General features: G+C 41.0%; 2 protein-coding genes across 3 annotated transcripts in view; one reads left to right on the top strand and one right to left on the bottom strand.

Annotated features, from left to right (window-relative positions):
- The window catches only part of phlpp2 (PH domain and leucine rich repeat protein phosphatase 2), a 117045-nt gene that overhangs the window by 75684 nt on the left and 14564 nt on the right, over positions 1-26797 (bottom strand). Inside the window, exons 4-19 of one of the 2 annotated variants that reach the window (XR_011914935.1) lie at positions 26225-26415; positions 24695-24820; positions 21041-21195; positions 19247-19393; positions 18689-18919; positions 17610-17812; positions 17391-17451; positions 15616-15711; positions 14962-15117; positions 13039-13239; positions 12541-12703; positions 12326-12456; positions 11892-12005; positions 11226-11420; positions 10269-10500; positions 8640-10136 (exon numbers count right to left, since the gene is read on the bottom strand). Coding sequence is in view for 1 of the 2 variants with exons in the window: in XM_072380568.1 (XP_072236669.1) it covers positions 8826-10136; positions 10269-10500; positions 11226-11420; positions 11892-12005; positions 12326-12456; positions 12541-12703; positions 13039-13239; positions 14962-15117; positions 15616-15711; positions 17391-17451; positions 17610-17812; positions 18689-18919; positions 19247-19393; positions 21041-21195; positions 24695-24820; positions 26225-26415 (3713 nt within the window). In the remaining variant the exon portion in view is untranslated. Of the gene's footprint in view, positions 1-3073; positions 10137-10268; positions 10501-11225; positions 11421-11891; positions 12006-12325; positions 12457-12540; positions 12704-13038; positions 13240-14961; positions 15118-15615; positions 15712-17390; positions 17452-17609; positions 17813-18688; positions 18920-19246; positions 19394-21040; positions 21196-24694; positions 24821-26224; positions 26416-26797 lie in introns of those variants that run through there. The other variant, XM_072380568.1, reaches the window with a different exon arrangement.
- Positions 95-2599, top strand: marveld3 (MARVEL domain containing 3). Its single transcript, XM_072380566.1, has 4 exons — positions 95-182; positions 589-849; positions 1007-1101; positions 1775-2599. Exons 2-4 carry the CDS (start codon positions 599-601, stop codon positions 2383-2385), a joined length of 957 nt encoding a protein of 318 aa, XP_072236667.1. The 5' UTR covers positions 95-182; positions 589-598; the 3' UTR covers positions 2386-2599.

Raw genomic sequence — 26797 nt, 5'->3', positions numbered from 1 at the left:
TTTAATGAGTGGATATACATAATATCTCCAACGCAGATAGAGAGTGTACGTTTCCCAGCCAGTGGGTGTGGCACAGCACAGGTGAACGAAGAAGGGAACCTGGGACAGGAAGTGAGGTCAGGGTGGTTGTGTTTTGGTGGTGTAAAAACGAAAACAAGGCTCCCCGAGAACCAAACTCAAAGGTAACAGTAAATTTGCATTTATATAGGTCAATTAAGCGTCTTACTTTTACATAGAAAAGTTATGCGTTTATACAGGGAACTACTTTGTACCTCGGACGACGGGAGCGTTGCTGCTAATTATGAAGCACTTCTGTAAACTCCCATGTTGACATGTTAAGTGTAATTTGCTAACTATATCTTTAATAAAAATCCATAGCCTGCACATCCTGCTGTTACTTTGACCCTTCACATTGCATCCACCTTTTGCCCCACCCGCCACCTATGAATCAAGGTGCTCATCGTCTGCCATCTATTAGTCTTCATCAGATAAGCCTCGGTGCCGCTTCGTTTTTAGTAATTCACAAGCCAACTGTCCACTTTGTTTATTCAAGTCTCGAATAGGATTAATTTCCATTATCTTCTGTAGGTAGCAGAAGATGCCGGAGAGGGGAAGACACCATCAGAGGAGTGATGTGCATGCAGAGTACAAGAGCAGGGATTATTCGCACCATGGTCCACACTCTCTGTATGACAACCAAAGTCACGACCAAAAGCCAAGAAAAGTGGAGGAGAGAAGCTCTGCTGGCGCAGAGAGGGCCAAAGAAAGCAGACGCAGAGAAATGACGAGTGCCTTTCAAAATGTGCCACATGCTTACGGAGACCATTATCAGGAAGAACCCTCAACACTGTAAGAGACCATTTGTCAGCGACTTGTTGCCAAGTCTTTCACAGACTGAGAGCCTCCTTTTGCTCTGTTGTTTATTACTGTTTTCATGCGGAAGAGTTCGCCTTTTCGTATGTAAATAATTCCTCTTCCTTCACTGATAAGCGGCCTTGTCTTTCAGGTCCAGAGAGACGTCAGTTTATCACTCCGAAAGAGGGTATGAGCAACAGCCCAAGCAAGCCCTGTACAATTTCAGATACATCTTAACCAGTCGAGGCAAGTGGGTTTATTTTCAAGTTCCTCTTTGACAGAGGAGTCTCAGTTAAAGCCCGAGATCTCCACAGTTTGCTGTTTCGAGATTTTTAATTGTGTTTCAAATCCCGCATCCATCTGCTTAATGCTACTCAGGTTAACCTTTAAGTTGTCCAGTAGAAATGTTCTGTACATGCAAGAGGAAAAGACACGTTGACTGTAAATTGTCGCGTTCAAAAAGTTGCTCAGAGTTTCCCCCTGTGTGTGTTAACATATTAAAATACAGTGCAGTTATTCTAAGGACTGTGTAGGAGCGGATGCATGAATTCCTAATGGACCTTTGATTGATTTGCATGCAGTATTACAACAGTCATAGTTTCAACTTTAGAAATATTTCGACATAAACTATCAAGATATCATGGAAAATTTAAAAGAAAAACAACCTTTGGATTCCCCCATACTCTTGAATTACAACAGATGTACCTTTTTTTGTTTGTTTTTAAAAAAAAAAATGTCCAAAACCCTTAGATAATCAGTTGTTAGATATATCGAAAGATCATATGTGGAAGAACGGGTTAATACAATCGTCCGAGGAGCTTGGATCACTGAAAGTCTTCTAGTTTTGCTTGAACTATGTCATTTTGGTTTTGACTCATCTCTGTGCTTCCCGTTGTTGTGTTTATTGTGGGACTCGCAGGCCTCTGCCAGCTCATGGAGGTCTTTGTGAACCTGCTTATAATAATCTGTGCCGGGGTGCCGTACAGCAACAATGGCGGTTACCGTGACCTGGCCAGCCTCGGTGGAATCTACTACTATCACTTTGGAGGCGCCAATGCATTCACCGGAGCTGATGCAGACAGGGTGAAAGAGCTCGACCGACTGTTCCACCAGCTCAAGAGGCCGCCGTACATTTTTGCCATGGTCTTTGGTGGGGTGTTAATGATCTACGCCTGTGCCATGTTTGCCCTGGGAGTTTTCAGAGTCCCGTTCCGCTGGCCGCCTGTGCTTTTCGGGGAGGCTCTGCTAAATTTCCTGATTGGCTTGGGCTACATTGCCGCACTCGCGTTCTACTTTATGAAACTGCAGGAAACCTACAATAATCCCATTTGTAAGGAGAGAGAACAAATGTACAAGAGCAAAGGGCACAAGGGCTTTGAGTGCCAGTTCCATGGTGCGGATATCGCAGGAGGACTCTTTGGGGTGGCGGGAGTGTTTGTTTTTATTTTTGGTGCAGTGTTAGCTGTCAGAGCGTTTAGGTCAGTGCGAGAGCTTAAGAAGCAAAGAGCAAACGAGGATAATCATTTTTAAACTGACACATTTGAATAAAAGTGGGACTGGGGACAAATCCCTGATGAGATGAAGGTTTTTGCCTTTAGCTGTCGTTAAATGTACCAGCACATAGGCTTTTAATCCATTTTTATGCTTTGGTGGGACTTTTGTAATTCTGATACTTATACCATTTATACACCTTTGTACCTTTGTCATGTTTTCTATGAATGTGTAGTTATAATAAATTACTGAAACGGTGAGTCGTTTTTTTTTCCTTTATTTGCAATTAAAAAGCAGAAAAATTCCCCAGAAAATAATCATTAGTTCTTTCTCCAAGTCGGTTGCGTAACAGAGAAAAATGCCAGGGTTCTCAGTCCAAACAGGTTTCCTAACTGGAGATTTCCACAAAGTATCCTGATATTTTGTGTTCTTTCGATGAAATGATGGCGGTGAGGCTGAGTTTATCGTTTTTTTCCTTGTGGTTGAGTCTTGGTACAGGATGGTGACTGTGATAAAGTCCATAGGCTCTCTCATTGCACCAAATATCTAAGTCAGTTGTTTGTTTGTTTTTTCAGCAAAGCATCTTTAGCGTTGAACTTTTAAGTGAACTTGTATGATTGCTGCTCCTTTGAGCTGCAGTAACTTGCACGTTTTTTGTCTTAACTTAGACTTTTTTTTCCCTCTGAAACAGTTTCAGCTCAGTACCAACAGAGAGTTAAAAGTAGAAGTTTTGCCACAGGAAATTTTAATATACTTCTTTTTCTTTCTTTTTTTTTTTAAATCAGCCATTTTGCTACCTTAGCTGATGTCGTTCTAAACTTCACCAATAGGGGGCATCTACTCTGTGTAGGTGATTGACACAAATAAAACATTATTGTACATATTCTTATAATCTGACTTCTGTCTCTGAGCAGTTAGGATAACAGTACAGCAGCGGTGGAAGATAAATATTCTTCACTTTGATAAAAGTAAAATACTTTGCTTGGAAAAATGCTAAATAAAAATGACATCATAAGAGTATCAATACTGACGCATCAGTGTGTAAACAGTATGTTTTATGTACAGAGACACCAGATAAATCTGAGGGGGCATCGGATGATTAACGGGAAGACCAAAAAAATACATTGGCATGTCTTCAGTGTGCACACTTAGGACTGATGACCTGTTGTGGGTGTATCCTGCCTCTTGCCTTGCAGGGATAAGCTCCAGCTCCTGTCGTGACCCTGAATTGCATAAAGCGAGTATGGATTATAAATGGATTTGGATTTTTGACGAGATATTGGGTCATTTGTGCAATCTATGAAATGAAACTGTTTGAAGAGTTTAGGGGACAAAATCGCTATTTGGTAAAGCTGACAACTGAAATGTGATCCTGACCACGCGCTGCTTTTAAGGAGGCAGAAGTGCTGTATTTTCACCGCTTTGTCACAAGATCTATCATGGAGAATCTTTACATCAGCATCTCTGTAACTCGTCACCAAAGCTGTTTGATACATTTGTGACGTAGAAAGTACAATATTAAGTGAAAGTATAAGTATATAACATCGAAATACTCCAGTGTAGAACCTGCATATTGAACTTAATTACAGGAGGTGGTTTCCACCACTGCTGAACCAGAGAAAACTTTTCTCAAAAGCATTCAACCCCCACTTTGTCATAGGTTAGCGTTTTAAGATTTTTGATGAAGCAAAACGTAGCAGTAAAAAATGTTGCGGGGCGTGATGGTATTTACTGGTGTGAAATCCTAGAAATAACGAGCTAAATGAATGCTCGACAAAATGGTTCACAGTAAAAAGTTTTATTGCTACTTGGATTAAAGTTAATAATGATAAAAAAAATCAAAACTTTTTTTTTTTACCTAAAGCTAACGATAGCAGCATTTGAAATAAAATGACAACCATCTCCCACTTCCAGGAAGGTTCAAGGGAGTAAAATTCTGTCACACAGGATAAGTGCTCATTTTTAGTTCAGTTCCTAAATAATAATATAATTACTAAACATAAATTTAGCAATAATCTGCATGCTAGTTTGAAAAAAACCTAAAAATGTTTGATATGCTCCATTTTGTACAAATAAATCACATTTTGTATGTTTTCATGTTGACTTATATTTAGGACATGCTTTCGACATTAAATACAATTACAGTTAATATAATCAATAGTACCGCGGTGAGCGACAGTTTTCTGGAGAATCCCAAATCCCTTTGAATTCTGTAGCGAGGAGAGAAATAGAAATTTGCATGATAAAATGAAGTACAAAAATAAACATCAGCTTCTTGGCATTGAGAAAAGAAAAAAAAATATTCAAGCATTTCTCGAAAACAATATACAGAAAGGAATCATGTGATTAAACAATGGCTACTTTGGTCACATGTTAAAACAACCAGAGCATCTCTGGCATCTCAGTTTCATTCTCTATTCACACAGAAGTACAGTCAATCCATTGTTCACACTGGCATGCATACACCTACTGTATGTGTGTGCACTAAAGCTTTAAACTACACACAAACACGGACATTTTGCAATATAGTTGTACAGGGAGCTCGTTAAGTTGTGCAAAAAGGAGATGATTCCTTACGGTTGATAAAAATAATCTTTAGAAAAAGAAAAAAAAAAAGAGGAAAAAGGAAAATTCTCTATCGTCTGGTTTAATGTGCATTCCCTCCACTTTGATGTACAAAGGAATTTGAAATCATTGTACCACCTGAACCCCTCCACTATACAATAAAAGGGAATATTCTAAGCCAGTGCACTCTACCCATGTTTCTGTACCTGTGCATACAGTCTACATACTGTCCAAACATGATACTCAAATATATCTCAAGCTGTACATTGCAACGGACAATGGGTGGATATATGGCATCGGCCAGGAGACCGACAGAGTTAATTAGTGGTGTCAAAAATGGAGCCAGTTGGTTTGAGGAGCAATAAATGCAGCAGCGCAAGACCATGAGTGGAGACAAACTACACAGACGGTGTGGAGGGACATAACCACAAAATAATAAAAGAGCTACTCAACTCATAAACACAACCTCAACTACACACATAATACATACACACGCACACACACCAGTCAATATCTATTTTCATACATATTGAGAAAGAGGATTTTTGTAGTTTCAAGTGGTAAAATGACACTCTGATTTACATTTATATTTACAGTAACCTCTTTGCATATTTTACAAGGTATTTCCAAACATCTGCGTTAAACATCACTATCTCATGTCACATCTGAAGTAAAATTGAATCTCCTCTCCGTGAACCTGCGAAACCTTTCAGATATGTACCAATATTATTCACAATCATCATCTGTCTCAGCTCCCCTCTCTGGCGGTAATGCCCGCAGTGTCCGTAAATGTTTGACTAACTTCAGTCCAGATGTCTGGCGTTGTGTGGGTTCTCACTGTGGAGGTCAGAGCCACAGAGTCCCGTGTGTTTGGCCTCTCAGAAGCTGGTCGATAAAGTGCCTTGGATTGAATTAAAAGCCATAATATTGTCATGAGCTAATAAAATGTAGCCTGTAATTGGACATTTAAGAAATGATCTTTGTTATGTTTTGGTTAAATCACTGAGTAATAGTAAGTCTATGTGCGATTAGTATCTTATCGTGGAGGGTACTGGCCGATAATTAGGGATAAATCAGCACGATGTTTCCACCAAGTGTCAGTACTGGATGTAAACATGCACGATGACTGTATTGCCTCATTTTCAACCTCATCATTTCTCCGTAATTGAGAAAGAGTAATGTTGTAAGATGTGAGAAAATACTTTGTCAAGTTTGTGGTATTGACATTAAATATTTAAATACAAGTTAAGATACTTTGAAAAATTTCCATGTAACTCAGAACAAAAAAAAATGCATTAAATTAAGTGAGAAATGTTTGACACACCAGCAAGTAAATTAGTTGCCATCATATCAGTTTTCTTTCTCCTCATTTCCGTTGTCAGTGTATTCTCAGACAAGATGTTGTGCAGGGAAGTCAAAATAGCCCCAGCAGCTCAAATATACATAGCTCTGGATATCACAAGTTTCTCTGTACAAAGTGCTTTTAATAGTGTTTCCTCCGTTCAAGTGATTAAAAACTTGCCATACAAGAAAATAAGGCTTTCTTGATGACTTCTCACTCATTTGTTGTGGAGCAAAGAAAAAACCAACACCCATCTCGCTCACAAACAGAGCATATAGCAGATGGGATGATTCAAAGGGCTCCTCCTTTCTGAAATGCTTCGTGGTACTTTAAGGCAAAAAGGGAAGGTTCAGCTATCCCACTGCTGTGGAATCCCAGAACTACAGCACTACCAAGCTGAGGTTGCAAGCAAAAATAGCCATCTGATGTAGTAATCACTGACAGCAGCAATTACCCAGCTTTGGCCTACTTAAAACCACAGCAGCCTAGGAGAGCTGTGTTCTCTTATGGCACAAGGTGGGGAGGATCAGGACTGGATAAACTGAGGTTTCCAGGGCTGCATGATACAGGATTTAATTGGTCATTTAAACAGAAATAAGTAGAATATACATATATATAATATATTTATATATAATATATATAAATATATTATTTTATATTATATATATGTATATTATGTCTATAGATTCATATCTATCAACTCTATTGCTAGACTGAACCAGTGTGTTCTTATTTCAGTACCTTGTGCTGCTGTTGCACTTTTGTTGTATATACTGTGTGAACTGAGCCCCACATAGCATATATGCATACAGATGGTTCTAATTATAGAAAGTTGCGATTTGTTTCTTTGTTCCAAATATCTGTTTGTGACATAAACGTCATGAAAAATGTCACATGATCGCCTGCTTGTTTGTGTTGCGATTTGCAGGGCTAAACTGAGATATAGTTACTGAGCAAGTAAAAATGTCGATAATTCAAAGACAAATGGTGTTTGATTAAACAGTTTGGACGTTGCTCTTCTGATTGTGTTCACCAAAGATTTTTGTTTTCCGATTCACACACCAACTCACTGGCATCCTGCGGGCAAAAAGTCAGTTCATGGTCTCTGTTCAGTTATGACTTTCCTTTGGCGTGGCTCATTAAACTCTCTTTAAGTCGTTCATTGTAGGCACATATGTTCAGTTAGCTTCCCGCCAATTACACTGACACACCCCAATGCCCCCGACTGGCCACACCTAAGGGGCGAAGCAGCTTTCATTGTAGTTATCTGATCAAATCAGCAGGAGGAGAAAAAGATAATCTGTGTAGGTAGTAAACACGAGGGTGTCGTTTCAGAAAGGGACATGGTTGCAGTAAACATTTCAACAGAACACCACTAACATGGACTAATTATCACAAATTAAAAATGGTGGCAGCCTCCAAATGTGCCAAAAATATTCAATCTTGATAGAAAAGAATGGGGATTTTTTTTTCAAATAATACAGTCCATACAAATACTGTTATCTATCATTCTATCAATATCTGTCAATTTTTTTTTGTCAGTACACCATATAATATCTGACTGGTATGTTCAAAACTACAATCAGATGATATCCAAACATCCTGGAGTCTTCAGCAGTCCACCATCCCATGACCACAAAACTCAGTCAATATAAATCTTTGATTTTCCCGTCAATGTAGATTTTAGTCATCATACACCGTTACTAATAATATTATTACAGTTTTTTTATTAGACCTACAGAACTTTAGCTCCATATAGTTGAATGGCTTTGATATTTCTTTGCTTTCAATAAGCAGTCTACTCAATCTTGATGTAAGCAGTTTAAGTAGTTGAGGTGCATGTACTGTACTACACTGTAAAGAAGTGATTTACTCAGAATAGGATAATCTGTATGTATGCATGGGAATGTTAGAAATTCAATCCAACTATAAGATTTCTATCAATGCAGTTACTGTGTTTTCACATCTTTCACTCCTATGATGCACTTTTACAGTTTAATTTCCTTTAGAAGCCACAAGCAGACGAGAAGAGCAGAATCTGTGCCAGTGTTGGTCTCTTGAAGACACCCTCCTCTAAGTATAACTAACCAGCTGACATCCCCAAAACACAACCTTGATGTGGGGAGTTCTTGGCTGTGTCGTCTGTAGTAGGCACTTTTTCAAGTTTCAGTCATAGTGCTTTTCTCCAGGACCTGAGAGACCACGGAGCCCCTGGAGAGGAGATTTGACACGATCTCTTATGCACCTTCCAGATTGCTTAACTTTCCAAGTAAAGGGAATTGCTGCTCACACATACTTGGTTTGGTCTATGATAGCCTACCTTTGTCCTTTCACAAATTTCATCTTACAAACTGGAATGTACGTTCACCCTTATTATCAAGGATACATTTTTGTTTTTACCTCCCATTAATGGCACAGTATCACAAAGTGACTATCGCAGGTTTGTCCTGTCCACACAAAAGATCTGAATTGCAACTTTAAGTGATATATCCCACATGTATGAGAAAAATCCTCTTCCTCAGAATGGCAACTGCAGCCATATGGCACTGTGCTGTGACTCCTGCTCCTCCCTCTAGAGGGCGGTATCATAGACTTCCTGCTGGAGAATGGGAGCTGGGCCTGGGCCTGGGCCTGGGCCTGGGCCTGGGCCCTGGCCTGGCACCATGTTGGAGGCGAATGCAGGGGGGTGTGGATGATCCCACACAGGATCTTTTAAGGAGGTGGGTGTGGAAGGTGCGGAGAGTCCTGAGACTAGAGGACTCTGGCCTCTTAGCTGCTCCCTGACTTCCTGCTCCAGACTGGGAGGCACAATCAATTGGTCTTCTGGGTCCTGCTGTGCTGGGGCAGTGAAGTAACCAGACTTTTTCTTGGGTGCCTCCAGAGCAACCTCAATAAGATTATGACTGTCCTCTGGGGCAACCACAGAGCCATTGGACAGCTTCTTCCCAAACAGGCTAGAGGTGGAAGGAGACTTCTTAAGGTCTGTGATCTCCCTCCCACATACAGCCAGCAAGCAGCCATTTGTAGCAGAAACCACCACACTGTTCTGTCTGCGCATTTTGCCATTGCGATAGTCAGAGCTTTGTCTTTCAAGCTCCAAGGCTTTGGGACTCTTGGGGACCCCAGACCGCAGCTGGAAAGCACAGCAGTGAATGTCTACTTCCACTTCTAACTTACTACCATTAGAGATAACGCCGTCAAGCGGAGCTTCATCGTCACTATCCAGGCCATTGTCAGACTGGTTGCTTGAGAATGCAGCAGAGGAGGGTTGACGCTGGAATAGGCCTGGGTGGATTACTGTCCCAGCGGAGCCTGGCACCATGATTCCACACAGTGTGGTAGCAGGATGCAGGCTACAGCCCCTCTCTGGGCGGGATGCAGGGCCAGAGGAAGTGTGTTCATCTGAAGCAGTGGACCCAGCCTCACTACCCACTTCTGAGGCTGATGTCTCACTGCTGAACTCAGTGATGATACCACTGCTGGATGAGAGGTTGACTGGATCACTGGTGCCTGAGGTCACAGACACAGGTGCAGGAGGGGCACCCCGTGGTTCAGTGGTGGGGACCGGTGGCTCACAAGTACAGCTGTCCTCCCCAGTATGCAGGGACACCACCACAGCTCCGATGTTGTCCTTACAACCATAACTCTGGGCAAGTGAGCACAGCTTCTTGGCAGCAGTGCGTGGATCCTGCACTGCCTGCACAGTGTACACAGCCTCCTGGTAGGACACCCGCTCAAACAGGGCTCGATTCCCCAGGATCAAGAAATCATCCTGGGAGCAAAGTGGCTCGGTGTGGACCCTGGGCTTTGGAAGCACCCAGGGAGACAGATAAGAGCAGCCCAACAAGCGGGGGCAGCACGTCACTCCACTCACTTTGTTATCCTATAAAAACAATAACTGCCATTAGATTGTGGATGACTGAAAAGTTTCTTAATGTATACACATGAGAACATGAAGCTGCATTTTAACACTAACTTAAAAGAACACAACATAGCCAGTGTATCTGCGTATTACCTCTGTAATTATGGCTTTACTGAGTTTAACCCTGTCCATTTCCTCAGTGCAGTTCTCCAAACTGTAAACTTTTGAGAGAGGCACAGGTCGTCCATCCCGACACAGCACAGCCTGGCAGGTGCCCACGTTTGCAACTGTAAGGCTAAAGTATCCTCCTGGATCTGAAGTCTCACGGTGGATGTAACACAACAAGGCAGAGGCACCCAGTTTCTGGCCAGCCATACCGAGCTTCCTGTCCCACAAACACAAAGCTGCTGACAAACTCATACATTCTCAAGTTGCAGTAATGCCGGGTTCGGACTGGGAGTGTCGAGTGTGTATGGCGTGTGCTTTGTTGAACTGTAGCTACATAATTGCACACTACCAACCTCTCTGCTGCAGCTCTGTTGCCATGCAGCAGCGAGCTGCCTGCACAATATATATTTTTTTCACATAGGGATGCCTCTGGTAATGACCACAAATACACAGAGTTTTGTGAAATTCACGGCTAATATGATTAAAAAACTGAAGGAACGAAAGTTGCCCAGCAGTAACATGCAACTGCAGAAATTCACTGAACTGAACCTCATTCAGTAACATCATCAGTCATCATCATAATGGGTAAGTTATGAGTTGTCAGTTGTCCCTGACTTGTTGACTGCACACCGAAACTACGGCCAAAAGTACGTGTTGCTGAGAACCACTTCCCTGACCTCAACTCATGTGTGAAAAACAGGCACTACACTGAAACAATAGGTGCCTCGTAGTTGCATTGCGGCTTGGGCCTCATGCAGCCAGATGCAGCCAGATTGGATGCTTCACTCTGTTAAAACGTGGGTCAAATGAAAATGATCACATTCCACGCACGTCGTACACACGCAATACTCCCAGTGTGAACCAGTGCAGCTTTGTTCTGCTTAATACAGGTGCATTAGGAAGTCATTTATAAAGACCGAACATTCTAAAAACCTGCGTTACCTGTGTGACGTGAGGAAAGTGTTGCACATATACACATTGTCAATGCTGGAGTGCTGCAGTTCCTCGCACAGCACATCTCCCATGGTGCACTGCAACAGCCGAGGCACTTCCTCATTGCGGTCTCCATCAAAGATACCGTAGCATGCTTCCACGCTGTCTCCAAAGCGATCTACGGCCAGCACTGACACACACAACCTGTCCCAAAAAAAACAGATTCACATGAACAAAGAGAGGATTCAGCACATCCTGTGAACCTCATACATACTGCAGCAGGCAACACTTTAGGTTAAACGGTGAGGGGTGACAGCTGATAAAAGACACCGCTGTGTGGGTCCCTGTTGAGGCCGTGACCCTGCAGAAGCAGCCAGGCATACCTGGGCTCTGCAACAGTGATGCACATAACACTGGAAGATTCACCAACCAGCACTGGGGGAATTAGATATTGACTAATTTATTACTTGTATATAAGAAGTTTTATCAGATGTTTTTATGCTTAACATCAGATCACACAAGCTGAAGCTGGACCTCATCTATCTTACTTAAAAGATTTTTTCACACTCTCTGGTAAGCGAATTTACTTGTGAGTAGCAGGTTGGATAAACACTATTCAATAATTTGTGATGGACAAAAAAGAAAAGCAAACAAAAACGCAGGAGCAGTACACACTTGTTCCGCTGGCCGCTCATTTCAGAGTAACCGTGGTTCCATGGAGTCGAAGAACTCAGTGAGTCTCCAGATGTCGCGGTGGATTTCTGGTCGAATTTCAGGGTGGTGATGTGACTGAAAAAGTGAAAAAATTCTAGTTGAAGATATTCACAACATTTTAGAAAACCCTTCAACAAAACAGGCTACAACACAACATTGTGAACTTAGACGTGTTTTGTAAAATGTCATTATATTTTTGGCTTTGTTGTTTCATTGTTGTGCTTTGACGTTTTTTGCATTGTTATGTCTGTCTTCTGACATGTTGTTGCCTTCTCTGCGTTGTTGTATTTTCAAACCACTGTTTCGTAACAGTCTAAAGTCACGATGGCTGTCGATTCTATTTCCCAACTGACATATATTTTATTGAACAGACAAATCTGTGTCATGTGACTCACCTGAAGAGGTTGAGGGTTTTGTGTTCCAACATGAGGCTGCTGTTGCCGGTCAGGTCCAGCTCTTGTAGCGTCGCAGGCAGGGAGTCGGGCAGCTGGATCTCAGTCAGCTCATTGCAGCTTAGATCTACAAGCTGCGTGCAAAAACATATGCCGAAATATGTCATTTACTTCTCATACTGGTCAAGTGATGTAAACAAAAGAAGAGCAAGTCTGACCTTGATCTCAGGCAGGTTTAGGATCTCTGGGAAGACAGTTATGTGATTTGAGTGCGCTATAAGGGTGTGCAGCCTCTTACAGCTGGACACGGTGGAGGGGATCGTCTTAAGCTTGTTGCCACTTAAATTCAACTCCTCCAGCAGTTCCAGCTTACTCAGTTTACTGGAGACAGCAGCATAAAACATTAAAACATTTATGTGTGAGAGAATTTAAAGATGGTTGAAATGAAAAACAACATCAATAATCAACCAGTTACACATAAAAAAGAAAGAACATAACAGGCTAAGTAAAAAAAAATAAATGACAAGGGGAAACTTTGTGCAAATTGTAACTCATTAATCAGTTATGTACAAATCTCAAACAAATGCATATTCAATTACTACATATTTTGAATTATATTCAAAAATGTTTTCAGAACTCAGCATTTTAAAGCTACGTAAAAAAAAAGGGTTAACTTTGTGTGAAACTTAGTCAACGCAAATGGTTAAGTGACACACCTGGCGGGGAATGAGAGCAGTTGGTTGTAGGCGATGTGAAGGATCCGCAGATTCTGGTGTCCGATCAAAAGAGCGCCGCAGTTTTCGTTCAGGTGGTTTCCTGTCAGGTAGAGCTCCTGGAGTGTACTGAGGCTTTCCTCTGATTGGCTGCTGGGAGGAATGCTTTCCAGGGCGTTGGCTGACACATTTAAGTATTTTAGACTGCGACAGAAAACAAGTAAAAATAGGAAATACTTAAGTAGTTACGGACTTTCATGTTTACCACTTAAAAAGGTTAAAGCTAAAATTCGGTAAAAACTCAGAAGAGCTCAGACTTCTGATGTCTGCAGACCAGAACAAAACATTTGCTGCGGTTACACTAACATGCATTTCTGCAATATATGCAATAATTTTCCCCTGAACTGGGCTGAAAGTTGAGCTGTTTCTGAGTTTCTAATATCGCTAAAACTCACAAATATAAGTTATGACAAAAATGGTCACATTTCAAAAGGTGAAACTACTCGTTTTTATCATTATGCAACCAAATTTCGATTCCGTGCAATATTATCACGTGTTTCCTTTATAGAATTTATTGTGTCCTGCATAAAAAACAAACTGCCACAGATTTGACTAAATATAGTCTTAAAGCTGGGAGCTTTTAAAAGACTTCCATCTGAATCTTAAATTCCTTGAATATCTTTTGGCCAAGTGTCACTATTTGTTGCATATATATAAGTGATTGAAATATATTAGAGTATTTGGAAAATGGCTCTATATTCTCCAATTGCAATGGCTACAGCTTCTGAACACTGGAAAGACCTGCAAATGCATATGTAAGGCAAAACAACAATTGTGCCATAAATTCTGCTTTTGCAGAGCTTCCACATGTTCAGTTTTAGTTAATGTGGCCAAAAAATAAATAATTTTGCTTCATATAAATCATTGAGTTGATTATTGTTAACAAAGTAGATACCTAGATACCACCAAAACTCATGACTTCAAAGATAAACATTAGTCGAATAATCATCGTTTTGATTGTTCATTTGGTTAGCAAATGTGTGATCTTTAATCATATAAGTAATTCAGAACAATCAGTGAATTAATAATATTATTAAATTAGCATTTGTGTTATTTGAACATTCAGTACCCAATGCAATGGGGAAGTAAGTGATCAGAGAGGTTTAGAAGGAATTGCAAAATGAGGAAGTTTATCTCAGAGAACAAGGGACTGTAATTATTCAGGTTAACAGAGGTAAGGGCTAATTTCCCTGCTTAATTTCAGTGTACTGAACAAGACACGCTTCATGCACAGACAGTTAATGTATCCATACAACTGGCGCAATGACTTAAGTGATTCTTACGTAATTGATGTTGTTAAGTCATTATCTGTGTGTGTCACAGACTAAGCAGTAATAAAAAGCTGTCCCTGACCCAGTGAGCTGTAAACCTTTGTATGACTGTTGACATCTTACTGACCTCAAGTGTAAAGTATTAGTTATCAAGCCTAGTTTCTGCCATCATATTTGTGTCTATCATTCCTGAGCACAACTGCTGTCCCTGATGTGCTGCTCTTGGACAACATGTTGGGAAATCCATTTTGCACAAAGAAGCCACAGCCATAATGTCTCTGCATTAGAGACAGTAAAGTGCAACAGAGCCTCTGAAGGGCTAATGGGTGTTAAGTGATTTACCAAACAGGAAATCAGAGAGCAGTTATGGTCTGCGAAGCTCTACTGATCTTGACCACAATCCCTTCATACAATTTATTTTTCACTCTCAAGACAACGAGCCGAGTTACTGTAACTGTCTACTGCGACATGACAGGGAGCATGCTGCCGGTAAAAGTATCAAAGTTGAGGAACCAGCTTATGGTGGACTTAAAAAACTGCATAAAAAAGTCTGGGGGATGAAAATCTGAAAGTAAAAGGTGTTGATTGGACTCACTTTAAGGCCTTGTAAAAGAGACTCTCAGGAAGCTCGGCCAGCTTGTTGTGCTGAAGGTCGAGAGCTTCCAGAGGGACGTGGTCAAGTAGGTCAGGCACTCTCTGCAAGCGATTGTTCCCTGCAAGCAGCTTCCGCAAACTCAAGCTGTTGAACAGTCTGTCGGAGGCCACAGAAGATGTTAAAGAGTGAGTTAGGACAAGAAAAAAAAAAAAGACTGTAAGAAAAACGATCTGCCCACGTAGAGCGACCACTTGTCAGACCATGACCTATTCAGCTGCCTATACAGAGTTAGCGCGGTGGCTTTTTATTCTCCCCCAACACCATCACAGAGGTTATGAGTGGGAACAGTGGACACAGCGGTAGTTCTCTGCAAAGAAACTAGTAGCAGCCATTATGTGTGCCTCGCTCTTCTCCTGGCTCAAAGGCAATGGTAAAATCTTTAAATGGAAATGACAAAAAGCAGTTTGGCATTAGAGCGAGCATTTAAAAAGCATGCCCATGTGTTCTGTGACACCTGCTCTTCTAAATCCGCACAGGACAGCCAGCTGTGTGTTGCATTAGGCTGAGAGGCTTAATTCATTCAAATTATGTAACATCAAAGACACAATTTGAGCAGAAAAGGTTGTGGATTAGTGTCAAAAAAAGTCTTCTAACCTGGAAGGAAGCTCAGACAGGAGGTTGTGTGTGACGTCCAGCATCTCAATTTTTCTGCAGTCGCACACCCAGTCCGGAAGGTATTCCAAGAGGTTCCTGTCTCAACACACACAGTCACACACAAAGAGAGACGCGCGCACACACACACACACACACACACACACAACACTCAAACAGAGCCGAGCTGGCATTTTGCTTGATTTGAAAAGACGAAACAGTGAGTCGTACGAGGTTATTTCATTAAAGAAATTATCTGGAGTCTAACTAGAAGAAGCTTGTGAAGTCAAAATTGGAGGTTGAGTAGAAGAAGATGCAGTTTGATCATTTTGCGGTTTATGATATTTGCAGCTTATTATCTAACCACTGCCCTATAACCATTTGATCTACATAATTAAACCTAAATCTAGCAGGCTATGATTGTGGATAATAAAAGTGGTGTACAGTCAAATGTTTTATGTAGGTGAAGGTTATAAAAGGCAGTGACACAAAGAGCAATTAAAATGTCGTTACTGTAGGGAGGGATTTTAAAAGCTCTCTGTTTCCACATAGCATCCTTGCCTTATTCATGGTGCTGAAGTATACAGGATATTAGATATGGGATTGGAGCTTCCATTGAACACATTAACATGTACATTACATTGTTACTTGTTAATGCTTCATGACTTGAGTGCAACTTTCAAAACCCTTCAATACATGCCTCTGAGTTTTCTAAAGTAAAGCTTTGCTGTACCAAAGGGAACTGTTCAAGATTCTTTACTCTTTTCAAAACAAAATGCTTTTCTGTTGGAATCATTTTGCAAATTCAATACAAACACGCAGTTACATGAACTTGTAAAGCCAAACACCCAACTCCTACATTTAGAGGTATGTTCATCACAAATAAACACTTGGATCATTTTCTTCAGCTAATTATTTAAAAAAAAAAAACAGCGATATTACTCATAAGATCGGGTATGCGAGTGGGTGAATTTCAGTGTTAACAATGATGGCTGTATTATTTCTAAAGGTCAAACCATCAGAAACCTTGGAGAGTTATTCCAGCTTTAAATAAAAAACTATTATACAGCATTTCTTCCACAAATCAAGACATTGGCATCCACGATAGTTGATTACAGTAAGGCCTTTACCCTGGTTGTATTTGGTGGTTCAACCTTATCAAACTCCTTTAACTTTGACACTTGTGAAAGTTTGTTTTTGCATTGATGTTTTGATATAGCTGTTTTATTTCACGTGCTTGTGGTATGTTTTTCCAATGATTGATTTGGGAACTGCAGTGGAACCATGTTGCATGGTGATCATGCAAAATCAATACATAGTGTTTACATGGAAAAACAAAGAACTGAGCTGTTGGTAATTAAAGTCTCTCTGATCCGGGATTCTGGGCAGTAGTGTCTAATTTCTCACCATCTCAGCAAACTGTCAAATCTTTAGCCAGAATGGATTGTTCATAAACCTCGACGCAGTGTTCATAAACTGCAGTATCACAGATTCTATCTCCCTCAAGCTAGCGCAGATATAAGCACACTCACTGATTCTTTGGAGTTAAGAAAGATTATCGACTCCAATCGAACAAGAGTTCACAGAAATCTGGTTTACAAATTATGTATTAAATTTATCATCCCATCAAACAGCTTTTCAACCCCATACACTGTGCAAGCCTCGATTAACGAACACTTGAATAAATTCACAATTTATTGGACACTAGAGGCTGTGTAAACATATCTGTGACAGAGGCCAGAAGCCGTAACCGCTTCTTATTTGCAGCCAGAACTCACTGGGAGAGGTCCATGTGTGTCATCTGGTTTGGGACTGGATAGATGTTTACTGTTGTAAGGCCTGTGTGAAGATAAAGACACCAATTATCAAGATGACATCTGGACTGTTTCCATGTGTGCTTATGAGATTAAAGCATCAATCGAGAGAAGGGGCTGAACATACAGACAAATGGCCAAGGAGCCCATAATAGCTGCTAGTTGACTCCCTATTTGACTCACGGTTGCTGCTGGCATGAAGCATGCGCAGTGTGAAACCGCTGAGTGTGAGTGTCCCCAGCTGGTTCCGCTGGCAGTACAGAGCCTCCAGGTTGCAGACGGAGCCCAGGTCTAACGAGTCCAAGCGGTTATCCCGTAAGTCCAGCTGGGTCAACTGGGTCACTGCCTCTAGGCTCTCACTTTTAACCCACCGAAGCCCGTTCAACCTACATTCAACACAGAGAGAAGGGGATTACACATTTTCGACAAACAGGAAGATACAAAAGCCAAAAACGGGTGAAAAATAAAAGTAGAAAAATGCGCTTATTTTCAAAATATCAAGACTTCTATGAAATATATAAATGAATATTAGAGGTAAAGATGCTGTCCTTATATAGTCAAACAGAGAAAATAAATTCTGACGACGGCAGTATGCTCAGATCAAGCTCTCTGCGGTCCCATAAGTCATGTTGATAAACAACAGCCTCTCTTTTATTGGAAGTGCCGGCCCTCTTATCCCTCACAGATGCACCTTGCCCTTAAAAATACAGAAGGCTATTGCCAAACCACAATTAAACTCCCGAGGTTGAGTTAATATTGAGCTGTACCAGTAAGAAGAACTTTTCACTCCCTCTTTACCTGTCATAGAGGACCCCCTGAGCAAGGACTGCTCATGGGGAGCTGCTAATAGCAGCAAATATAATATGCATCTTTGCAGTTAAGCAGCTCCCCGGTGTGAATGTAGGTGAGATATAGAACAATGCAGTGAAAGGCATTTGTTCTTAGCCCATCTGGCATCTATAAATAAACGTTGAATAAAGAATCAGGAGTGAGGTGGCATGCTGGAAAAGCTGAGGTTTGTGTCAGGACATTTATTGTTCTGTCAGTGTCGAAGAAAAGAAATCTAAAAAAGAGCTACTCTGCAGAGAGCAGAGCAGAATTATTATCCACCTGCCACCTGGTCTCACGTTGACTGAATGAATGGCTGACAGGTTCTGTTTGCATCACAAAGACTGACCCACACAATAATAGGGCTAGAAAAGGGAATAGTGCCAGAAAATAAGCAACAGATAGAGATGAAAAAGTGTAAGGAAGCTTCTTACCGAAGGTCAATTATTTTCAGGTGGCTCATTCTGACCAGCGTGCACAACTCCAAACTCTCCACTCTGTTCCCGGCCATAGCCAGCTTGTCCACCGCACTCAACCTTTCCAGCACAGCAGGGACGTGAGAGAAGTTGTTGAAGGAGAGTCCCAAGCTGTTGAGCTGACACAGGCCACCCAGCTCCTCAGGCAGTGAGTTCAGGTGGTTTCCATCCAAAGACAGCGTCTGCAAGCTACAGGAAGAAAAGGATAAAACACACTAAAACACTCATGTTTTGCTTTCATTTGCTTCAGAGAGTGATCAGGATATCTGCTTGCAATCATTTCTGGTTATATCCATTGTTTTTTTATGCCTCATTCTACATTAAGAAGGACCAAAGTATGAAAAGGGTATGCATTTTATTCATATTGAACACTTATATTGAAATTCCAAACCACAATGACATTTGACAACAAATAAACAAAGGGCAGAATTCAGAGACGATATACAAAAAGTAAACCAACAAAGCAACAAAAAAAAACGTTATCACAGAAATAAATGTGCTGCATGTGTGTCATACCTCTGAAGATTGCCAATCTGCACGGGGATGGTGTGCAGATTATTACAGGCGAGGTTGAGTTCAGTTAGGGTGAGGATCTCACACACACACTCGGGGAACACTCCCAGACGATTGTGAGATAAGTTCAGGCTTTTCAGCTGGGAAAACCTTAAGGCAGAATAAACAGCTTGTAGGACATTTAAATGATCTTGTCCTGCTCACCATATTTCATTTTCTTTGGACATTTACTATGTTCCTATACTGTAATGCAGGGTGAACGTCAACGCAGTCTGATAGCTGCATGTATATCCACTTAATGCTTGACAATGATGAGGCACTTTTGCAATGTCAGAAAAAAGAATAAAAATGCGTTTTGCGTCAAAGTCGGTCATTTAACTGATGAGAGGCGTGAGGAGACTATTTTTTTTAGTTTGAATCTGCTGTTCAGTAGCAGTCTCTCTGATTGGAATTAGCATGTGTTCAGAAAACTCACAGTGACTCACAAAAACTGCCTGTGTCAAGCAAGAGAAAGCTATTTAAAAAAAAACATTCAAATCACACCCATAGAGCTTTGCTATCAGATGCTGCAGAAGTGAAATATCAGATGAAGCACTGCACTTGTGTCCTTACTGTTCATAAAAACTGTTCTGACCTCCAAAGGTCTCCAAATAGAAATGCATACAACCCATCAAATCTACTGTGCATATGCACATCATCTGCATGTCCTTGAGACTAGGCTGGGATGTGGGGCTGTGCCACTATGCGGTTATATCTCAATTATCATCACCACCTCTTTCTTGCTCTTCTATATCCTGTGAGTGTTGGAGAGTGATGAGTGACTGTGATGAGTCAGATTACTTGTTCAAGTTCCGCTGATTAAACATACCAATAAAGAGGGAACTCCAGAAATTGGGAGGTTAAAGACATCAATGTTAGATTATCTTTTAAACAAGTGGCAGAAATATTCATAAAATCATACATCCATTAATGCCATATTCTATAAACATTCCGCCAAGTCCTAAGCGCACACAAAAGGAACCAAGGGGGTTTAAGATGATTAATTGCAGTACATCTAATGATCCATCTAACTTGTTTAAAGGACCCCCAGTCCAAAAATCAACAGCAGCCTAATCCCTGTCGTGTGTAATGGATGATACACAACTAAAACTGGCTGTTTCAACTCATCTCTCATAAATAAGAGGGGATCACAAGCTGTGTGGTGAGCTAAAGGATGTTATATACATGCATAAATGAGGAGCATTAGAAAGAAATCACAGAATAAAGCTAAGACAGCTCAATCTCTGGAAAGCTGGTGAGTTGATGATTGTGGAGGGCTGGTGTGGGCAACATGGAGCAGTTGAAGAAGTGTATCTTTTTTATAAGTAGAGCAGGAAATCAACAGTAAATATATGAGAGATAAAACATAAGAGGTCTAAAGAAATCATTCTTCAATTACTGTACAGAAAACACAATGTGATACATTTCAAAAACCCAATAACCAAACTTTTTTGTGCCATGATTATCAAGTTAACTGGCAACTTTTTTTCTACAAACGCAAATAAGTGAAGACCAAGTATACCTGGTCCAATTGATAAAAGTCGGAGCTTTGTTTTAAAACCCTGAACATTCTACTAAAGCACCTCATCAGATGAAGCCCCTGAGCAGCACACGAAGCGGCAGCATTCTTTCATGTGCTAAATATCTAAACATGATAGCCATTTAGTATCGAAAGGAGGACGCGGTCTCCCCACGAGAAGGGAAATCGTCACGGTAACATTACTTCCGTACAAAATTGATAAAAGTCTGTTAGATTACCTGGGGAGGTTGAGCAGGCCTCCAGGTCCCTGCAGGCTCATGAAGTTATGTCGCAGGTTGAGGTGGGTGATATCCTGACAGTAAAACAGATACTCAGGCACCGTTTCCAGACTATAGCAGGACAGGTCCACCAGACTTACCGTCTGAGACACCACCTATGTAAACATACACACAACACTGAGAATAAGTACCACTATTTACTGCTTTCTTTATCAGCAGTTGCTTCAAGACCCGAATCCTAATCAAAACAAAACAAAGGGTGTAGAACGAGCAACTTACTTCCAAACTATTTCTGAAGTTTTTGTAACAAAACGATTTTCAGGTGCTGAACCCACACAGTTGCCAGGCAAAAACTAAATGTTGAATTTGCTATCAAAGAGACGAAGCATTTTTCTTGAGCCGATTTTCTTGAGTCAAAAGAGTTTGATTTGCAAATCATCCTCAAGTTAGCCTGATAACATTGTGATAAAAGTCTAAAACTAAATCTGAATGTCTGCTCTATCAGCGCCATCCATAATCCGTGGTTGTGTGTACCGACCAGATCTATGCCTACAAATCCTGTCTGTTCAATTCATAAAAAGGGGAAACGAGGTCTGGCCTTGGCAAAGCCTTCAAGTCATCAAATGAACAGGTCTGGTCTCATTGAGTGTAGAGGAGCCTCGCAGCACACAAAACCAGCACTGTTTTTAATATTAGGGACTTTGACCTGACATAGTCATCCAGATCCCCCTGCATGGGATGCAGGAGTTAGAGCTGCAGGGCGGTTACTGCACAATCATCAGTGTCAACCTCTCTGCAGAGCACAGCTTGGGTAAAGCCCCTTAAAGCCAATCTACCCTTTGGCACCAAAAGACGTCTTTGATCAGCAGCAACCACTCAAGTGCCACATGCCATGTTGTGATCTTCGGTCTTAACTTGCAGGCTCCGTTCTCGTATGAGTCTTTCCCTTATTGCGAGTTAATACTCCAGGCAGTAACAGCGACTATGTTGGCCTGAGCTTATGCAAGCAACAGTTGCCTTTTGAAGAATTTAATCAAGCAATGTCCGCTGTCTTGTTCAGTAAATCTATATTCTGGGGGAAAAATGTGTTCATGAAACAGTTAGAGAATAATTATTTAATATCAACTTGTTTCAGTCAGACCTTATAACGTGCAAAAATACACTGAGTTACCAGTTTACTATGTATCTCATGTAAGGAGTCTGATGCCGTGTTATACAACAGACTCAGCAATAAATCCTAATGTTGACATGAAGTTTATGATGACTTTGACTAAAGCCTTTAGGGGATGGATGCAGTAATGCACATTATCCATACAATTAGCCAAAGTAGCATGTCCAAGAATGCATGATTGCCTCTATAAGGATTCTAACATTGTTAATATCTCAGGGGCTGCTGAAGATGTGTTTTCTGTTATTTTCTTGACAAAATTGCAGCTGCACAGACTCTCCATCATTTCAGCGACTAGTGCTCATGATCCAGCCTTCAGTGCAGGCTAACAAGCAGTGCTTGCAAGCAGAAGAAAGTCTCCATCATCAACAACCGGACTGCACACGGTGCAGCTACCCAGAAAATGGGATGACTGCTCAGCAGAGCATGACGGCATGTCACTGGTTTGAACAGACATCGAAGACAGAATTGCTCATCTCCCACAAAGCGACTCATCTAACAGACATAAGTGACTTTCTTTCTAAAGAGTAACAATGGAAATATGACATATTTGTAGATTCTTTGTTTTGTGATCAAGCATTGTGACTATTGAACACTGTGAGAATGTGTGAGTTCAGCTGTTGAGATCCTGCTTTTGTATAGTTACTAAGCTTGATCAAGTAGCACAGCTGCTAACCGCAGCTCAACCTATTTCTCTAGAAATACTTAGACAGGTCATGTAGGAGGAAACCCTCACTGGTAACCTGGCATCATGAGGCACACGAGACATCAAAATGCAAATAATCGAAGAACATCTCAGTACATTTCTGATTGACATCAGATATCTTCAACGGGCAAAGACCAGAATACCTCTGGAAGTGGATAGATCTACAATCAACCAAGGCCACAAAACATAATGACATGGTGCTAAGTACCACAACAGCACCGTCATCCTTTGAAGGCCGCCCCATATCAGATAAATGGTTGTCACTGGCCGGGCCCAGGCAAGGCCATTTAGGAATCTACTTGAACAGGAGGGAGGCCAGATGCATTCTGTCTAACCAAATGAAACATGAGCTTTTATATTTATCTGGTTCCCAAGCTGTGGTATGAGGAGGGTGCCTTTACTCCAGAGTAAAGACTACACGATAAATGTCATTTAGTGAATTCGTTCTCATGCAGTCAGAGCTGTCCTGTGAAAACAATTCTTACACTAAAAGAATAATGACTCATGTACAATTCTTACTGGCAGTGATGTATGTTCTTGTATACTGTGTCTCAAAAGAGATTTAGGTTGCTGTTGTGTTCCAACAATAGCCGCTATTATCTCATAATAATAAAAATAATAATAATAGAATAATAAAAATAACAGTTCTGGAGTAATTTTTAATCCAACTGTGGTCAGTCAAAAATATTAATTAATAATATGGAAATAGATATTTCCACTAATTTTTCACAAACTGTGTCAAAATGGTTCTCAGCTGAACAAATTTAGTGGCATAATAATGTTTTCAACAGTATTGTTTGGGGTTTTTTTTTGCCTATATTCAACAGTGTCAACAGAGAATTCAATACAAAGTGGAAATTAGCAAAATGAACTGAAATGCAGTGAAAGTCCCGTCAGTTGGGAATTGAAGCCTGACCTGGCACTCACATGTTTACTTCGCTAATCATTTGGTTTTCTGGCAGACTTCATATCTGCTCTGTATGCATCCCTATACTCTTCAGAATTTGTCTTCTTCCTGCATGCTCATTTTGCCGGCACAAATGCACTCGTTGACTCCCTCTACCTCATGCACATACACACAGGCTAACGATTTATGCAGTGTAGCATAAACACTGGCCCAAAAACCTTCATCAGTCATGATCCGCTGTCTCCATAGAAACATTTAGTCTATGTCTCAGCCTAAATACTGCACGCTAACTGGCTACTCTAACCCAGTAATCCATGCCACTGGGGGAGAAGAGATCCTGGACTTAGCATGAATCTGCAAGTAATTAGATTTTTTTTTTTTTCCTTTTGGCTTTCTTCTTCCATGGTTAATTGTATGCTGGCTCAGCCTCAGTAAAGACTCTCACATAGGCTGTTCAGGAGCTGTGACACAACAATTATTAATTATGATATTAGACTCAAAGCAAACTGAGCAGAGCAGAAACAGATTGATAGATAGGATTCTCTAAAAGACACAATGCATGACACATTTATGAAAATATGTCGCTGCTAAAATAGCATCTTCTAATCCACAGTGGTTTGCATTATAACAAGAACTGTACTACTAAAAGTACATCTCTCTGGGCCAATCAGACACGCTCAGACAGACAGGCAGCATCTGAATGGACGACTCAACAAGCAGAAAATAACTGTAGTTCCAACACAGAATCACTGATGCATGTACAAGCCCAGCAAGACCAACTGGAAATGAACAAGCTGCTGCTGACAGGAAACATGCAAGACTCGTTGTGTAATGCACACAAACGGGGACACATAGTCTTTGTTTCTTGCTTACTTTTGATGCCTGCCGATGCCATCGCTGGTAGTCTGCGAGAGTGTCGAAGTTGACAAAGTAAGTCTGGGCCTGTGAGCCGGCTGAGCTGAACATCAGACAGTGTTGTCTCCTCTTCACTTCCTCAACCTCAATAAATTAACAACAGAGATACATCAAGGATGAAGACGGTGAGGGGGGAAAAAAACATCACTGGCACTCATTTCAGTTGTATAAGTCAAAAGGGTCATCAAATTCATGTTAACACTGGTGTATAATCGATGGCTGTTGTTTCAGTATGTATTCATTTTTCAATCTACTTTGTTTGCAGTAACACATTTTAATGTGCTGTCTCCTCTTCTACTTCACTGATTCTAAGTTCTGACATCCGCTGGTTGAGTGATAAAAAGTTAAACACCTTATCATATTTCTTTGTGGAACTTTGTTTTCAGACAGCCAATAATTTTCTCTCCTATTTGTTGACAAACGGAGGTCATCTTCCCATCTTTCCTCCTCAAAAGACTCAGACTTTTTGTGCTTTTGTACCAAATCATGATTACAATCACCCGTTAACGTCACCTGTTTGAAATAATTATCTTATTATTCGCCCCAAATTTTCCCTTTCACAATTTTTCGTGTCGCAGGCCTGAAATGCAAAAGTGTGTGAAGCTGATGAAGTGTGAGAAATCTTGGGTTTGAACAGTCTGCAGGGAAATTTCCATGTTCTTGTATATCTGTGTTCATTTTGCTTCCCGCTTTTGTGCTTTAAGTTGTATAATTATCCTAACGATACTTTGTCATCGTAACGTTTCCGATTTTGGATTTTTTTTGCTCTTATGTTGGTCTTTTTATGGGTTTTGGACTGTCTGGTTTGAATGTTTGCCTTTTCTTTGCCCCCTGTCTGTTTCTTGCTGCTGTGACTCTCTCTGTGGCCTTCCAGAATTAAACTTTAGATTTCTGGACTGTAACCAGACTTTTGTCCTGTGTCTTGGTCCTCACACCCTCAGACTTTTGCATTTTCAAACTTGTTGTGTTCAGACTCATCTAACACTGACATCAAGTAAAGAATTTTCTGCCATGCAACTATAATGAGCTTAAAATCTGAGCTGTTACTATGTTCTGATAACCTAACAAGCCAGATATTGTGTCCTACAGAAACCATCTGGGAACTTGTCAATGGAAAGTGTTGAAAAAGTCTGAAAAAGTCTAAGTCTACTTAAACAATACTTGACAAGTAATTAGTTGAACCATGTGTCTATTAACGTGCACTACAACTGAAATTGAATGATATTGAAGTGCTTTGTTTATATTGTGGTGCTGATAGTGTTTGTTGTCATCCCATGAATCAATTGCCTTTAGCTGGAAAGGCTGCCTGTACTCTTTTTGCCACAGGAGCACATGACCGGTGGAACTTTAGCTTCAGCCAGTTGGTCATCCCAGCTGTTTTGTTTTAGAGAATCTACACTCCGGAGTAGACTGGAGTATGGGATCCACCCTGGGAAAAGTAACATGTGAACACCCTTTCAAGACTGTCCACCCTTGATGAACTCTCACCTTTCCCCCCACCAGGGGCAGGATGTGCATCTTCCCGGTCAGACTGTCTTTCACAGAGGCCACTATTAAACAGGTGCCACAGAGAATAACTTGCCGCTCTGCCCACTTGTGCAGCTGCGTTTTGCCCTTCCTGACGCTGAACACGCCCTTCAACAAGGTCCGCTCCTGCTGGTCTGCATTCACCGGACGCTCTGGGAGGACAAAAACCCACACATAGAGGTTAGTGCAGATCTACAGGCATTGATGTAATGTACAGGCACCCCACCCATGCTCTGATGAACAAACACAGCTGATTAATGGCAAATGTTCTGCAGCAACAAAGATCAGACAAAGTTTCCCGAAAATGAAGTCATATAGAAACTGATAGGTCAGTATGATATCACCTGAGAACTGCAGGCTGACTGTGCTCTGCTATCTCATATGTTGTATATCTGAATGACTAAGATCGGGAGAAAGCATGTTTCTGCTGTCATAAACAAAGCAATACATATATCAATAATGGCTCAGTTTCTGTTACAGTTAACTTCACTCTGCTCAATCTATTCATTCCAACTTGTTCAGCAGTCAGACTTA

This window comes from Leuresthes tenuis, unplaced genomic scaffold, assembly GCF_036924035.1.
Source record: "Leuresthes tenuis unplaced genomic scaffold, fLeuTen1.0.hap1 SCAF_2, whole genome shotgun sequence".
Lineage (NCBI taxonomy): Eukaryota > Metazoa > Chordata > Actinopteri > Atheriniformes > Atherinopsidae > Leuresthes > Leuresthes tenuis.
This window is presented reverse-complemented; position numbering and strand designations above follow the sequence as displayed.

Coding starts and splice junctions, on each gene's coding strand:
- marveld3 (XM_072380566.1), top strand. CDS start 599: ATGCCGGAGAGGGGAAGACACCATCAGAGGAGTGATGTGCATGCAGAG. Junction 850..1,006: donor CAGGAAGAACCCTCAACACT/GTAAGAGACCAT, acceptor CTTGTCTTTCAG/GTCCAGAGAGACGTCAGTTT. Junction 1,102..1,774: donor ATACATCTTAACCAGTCGAG/GCAAGTGGGTTT, acceptor TGGGACTCGCAG/GCCTCTGCCAGCTCATGGAG.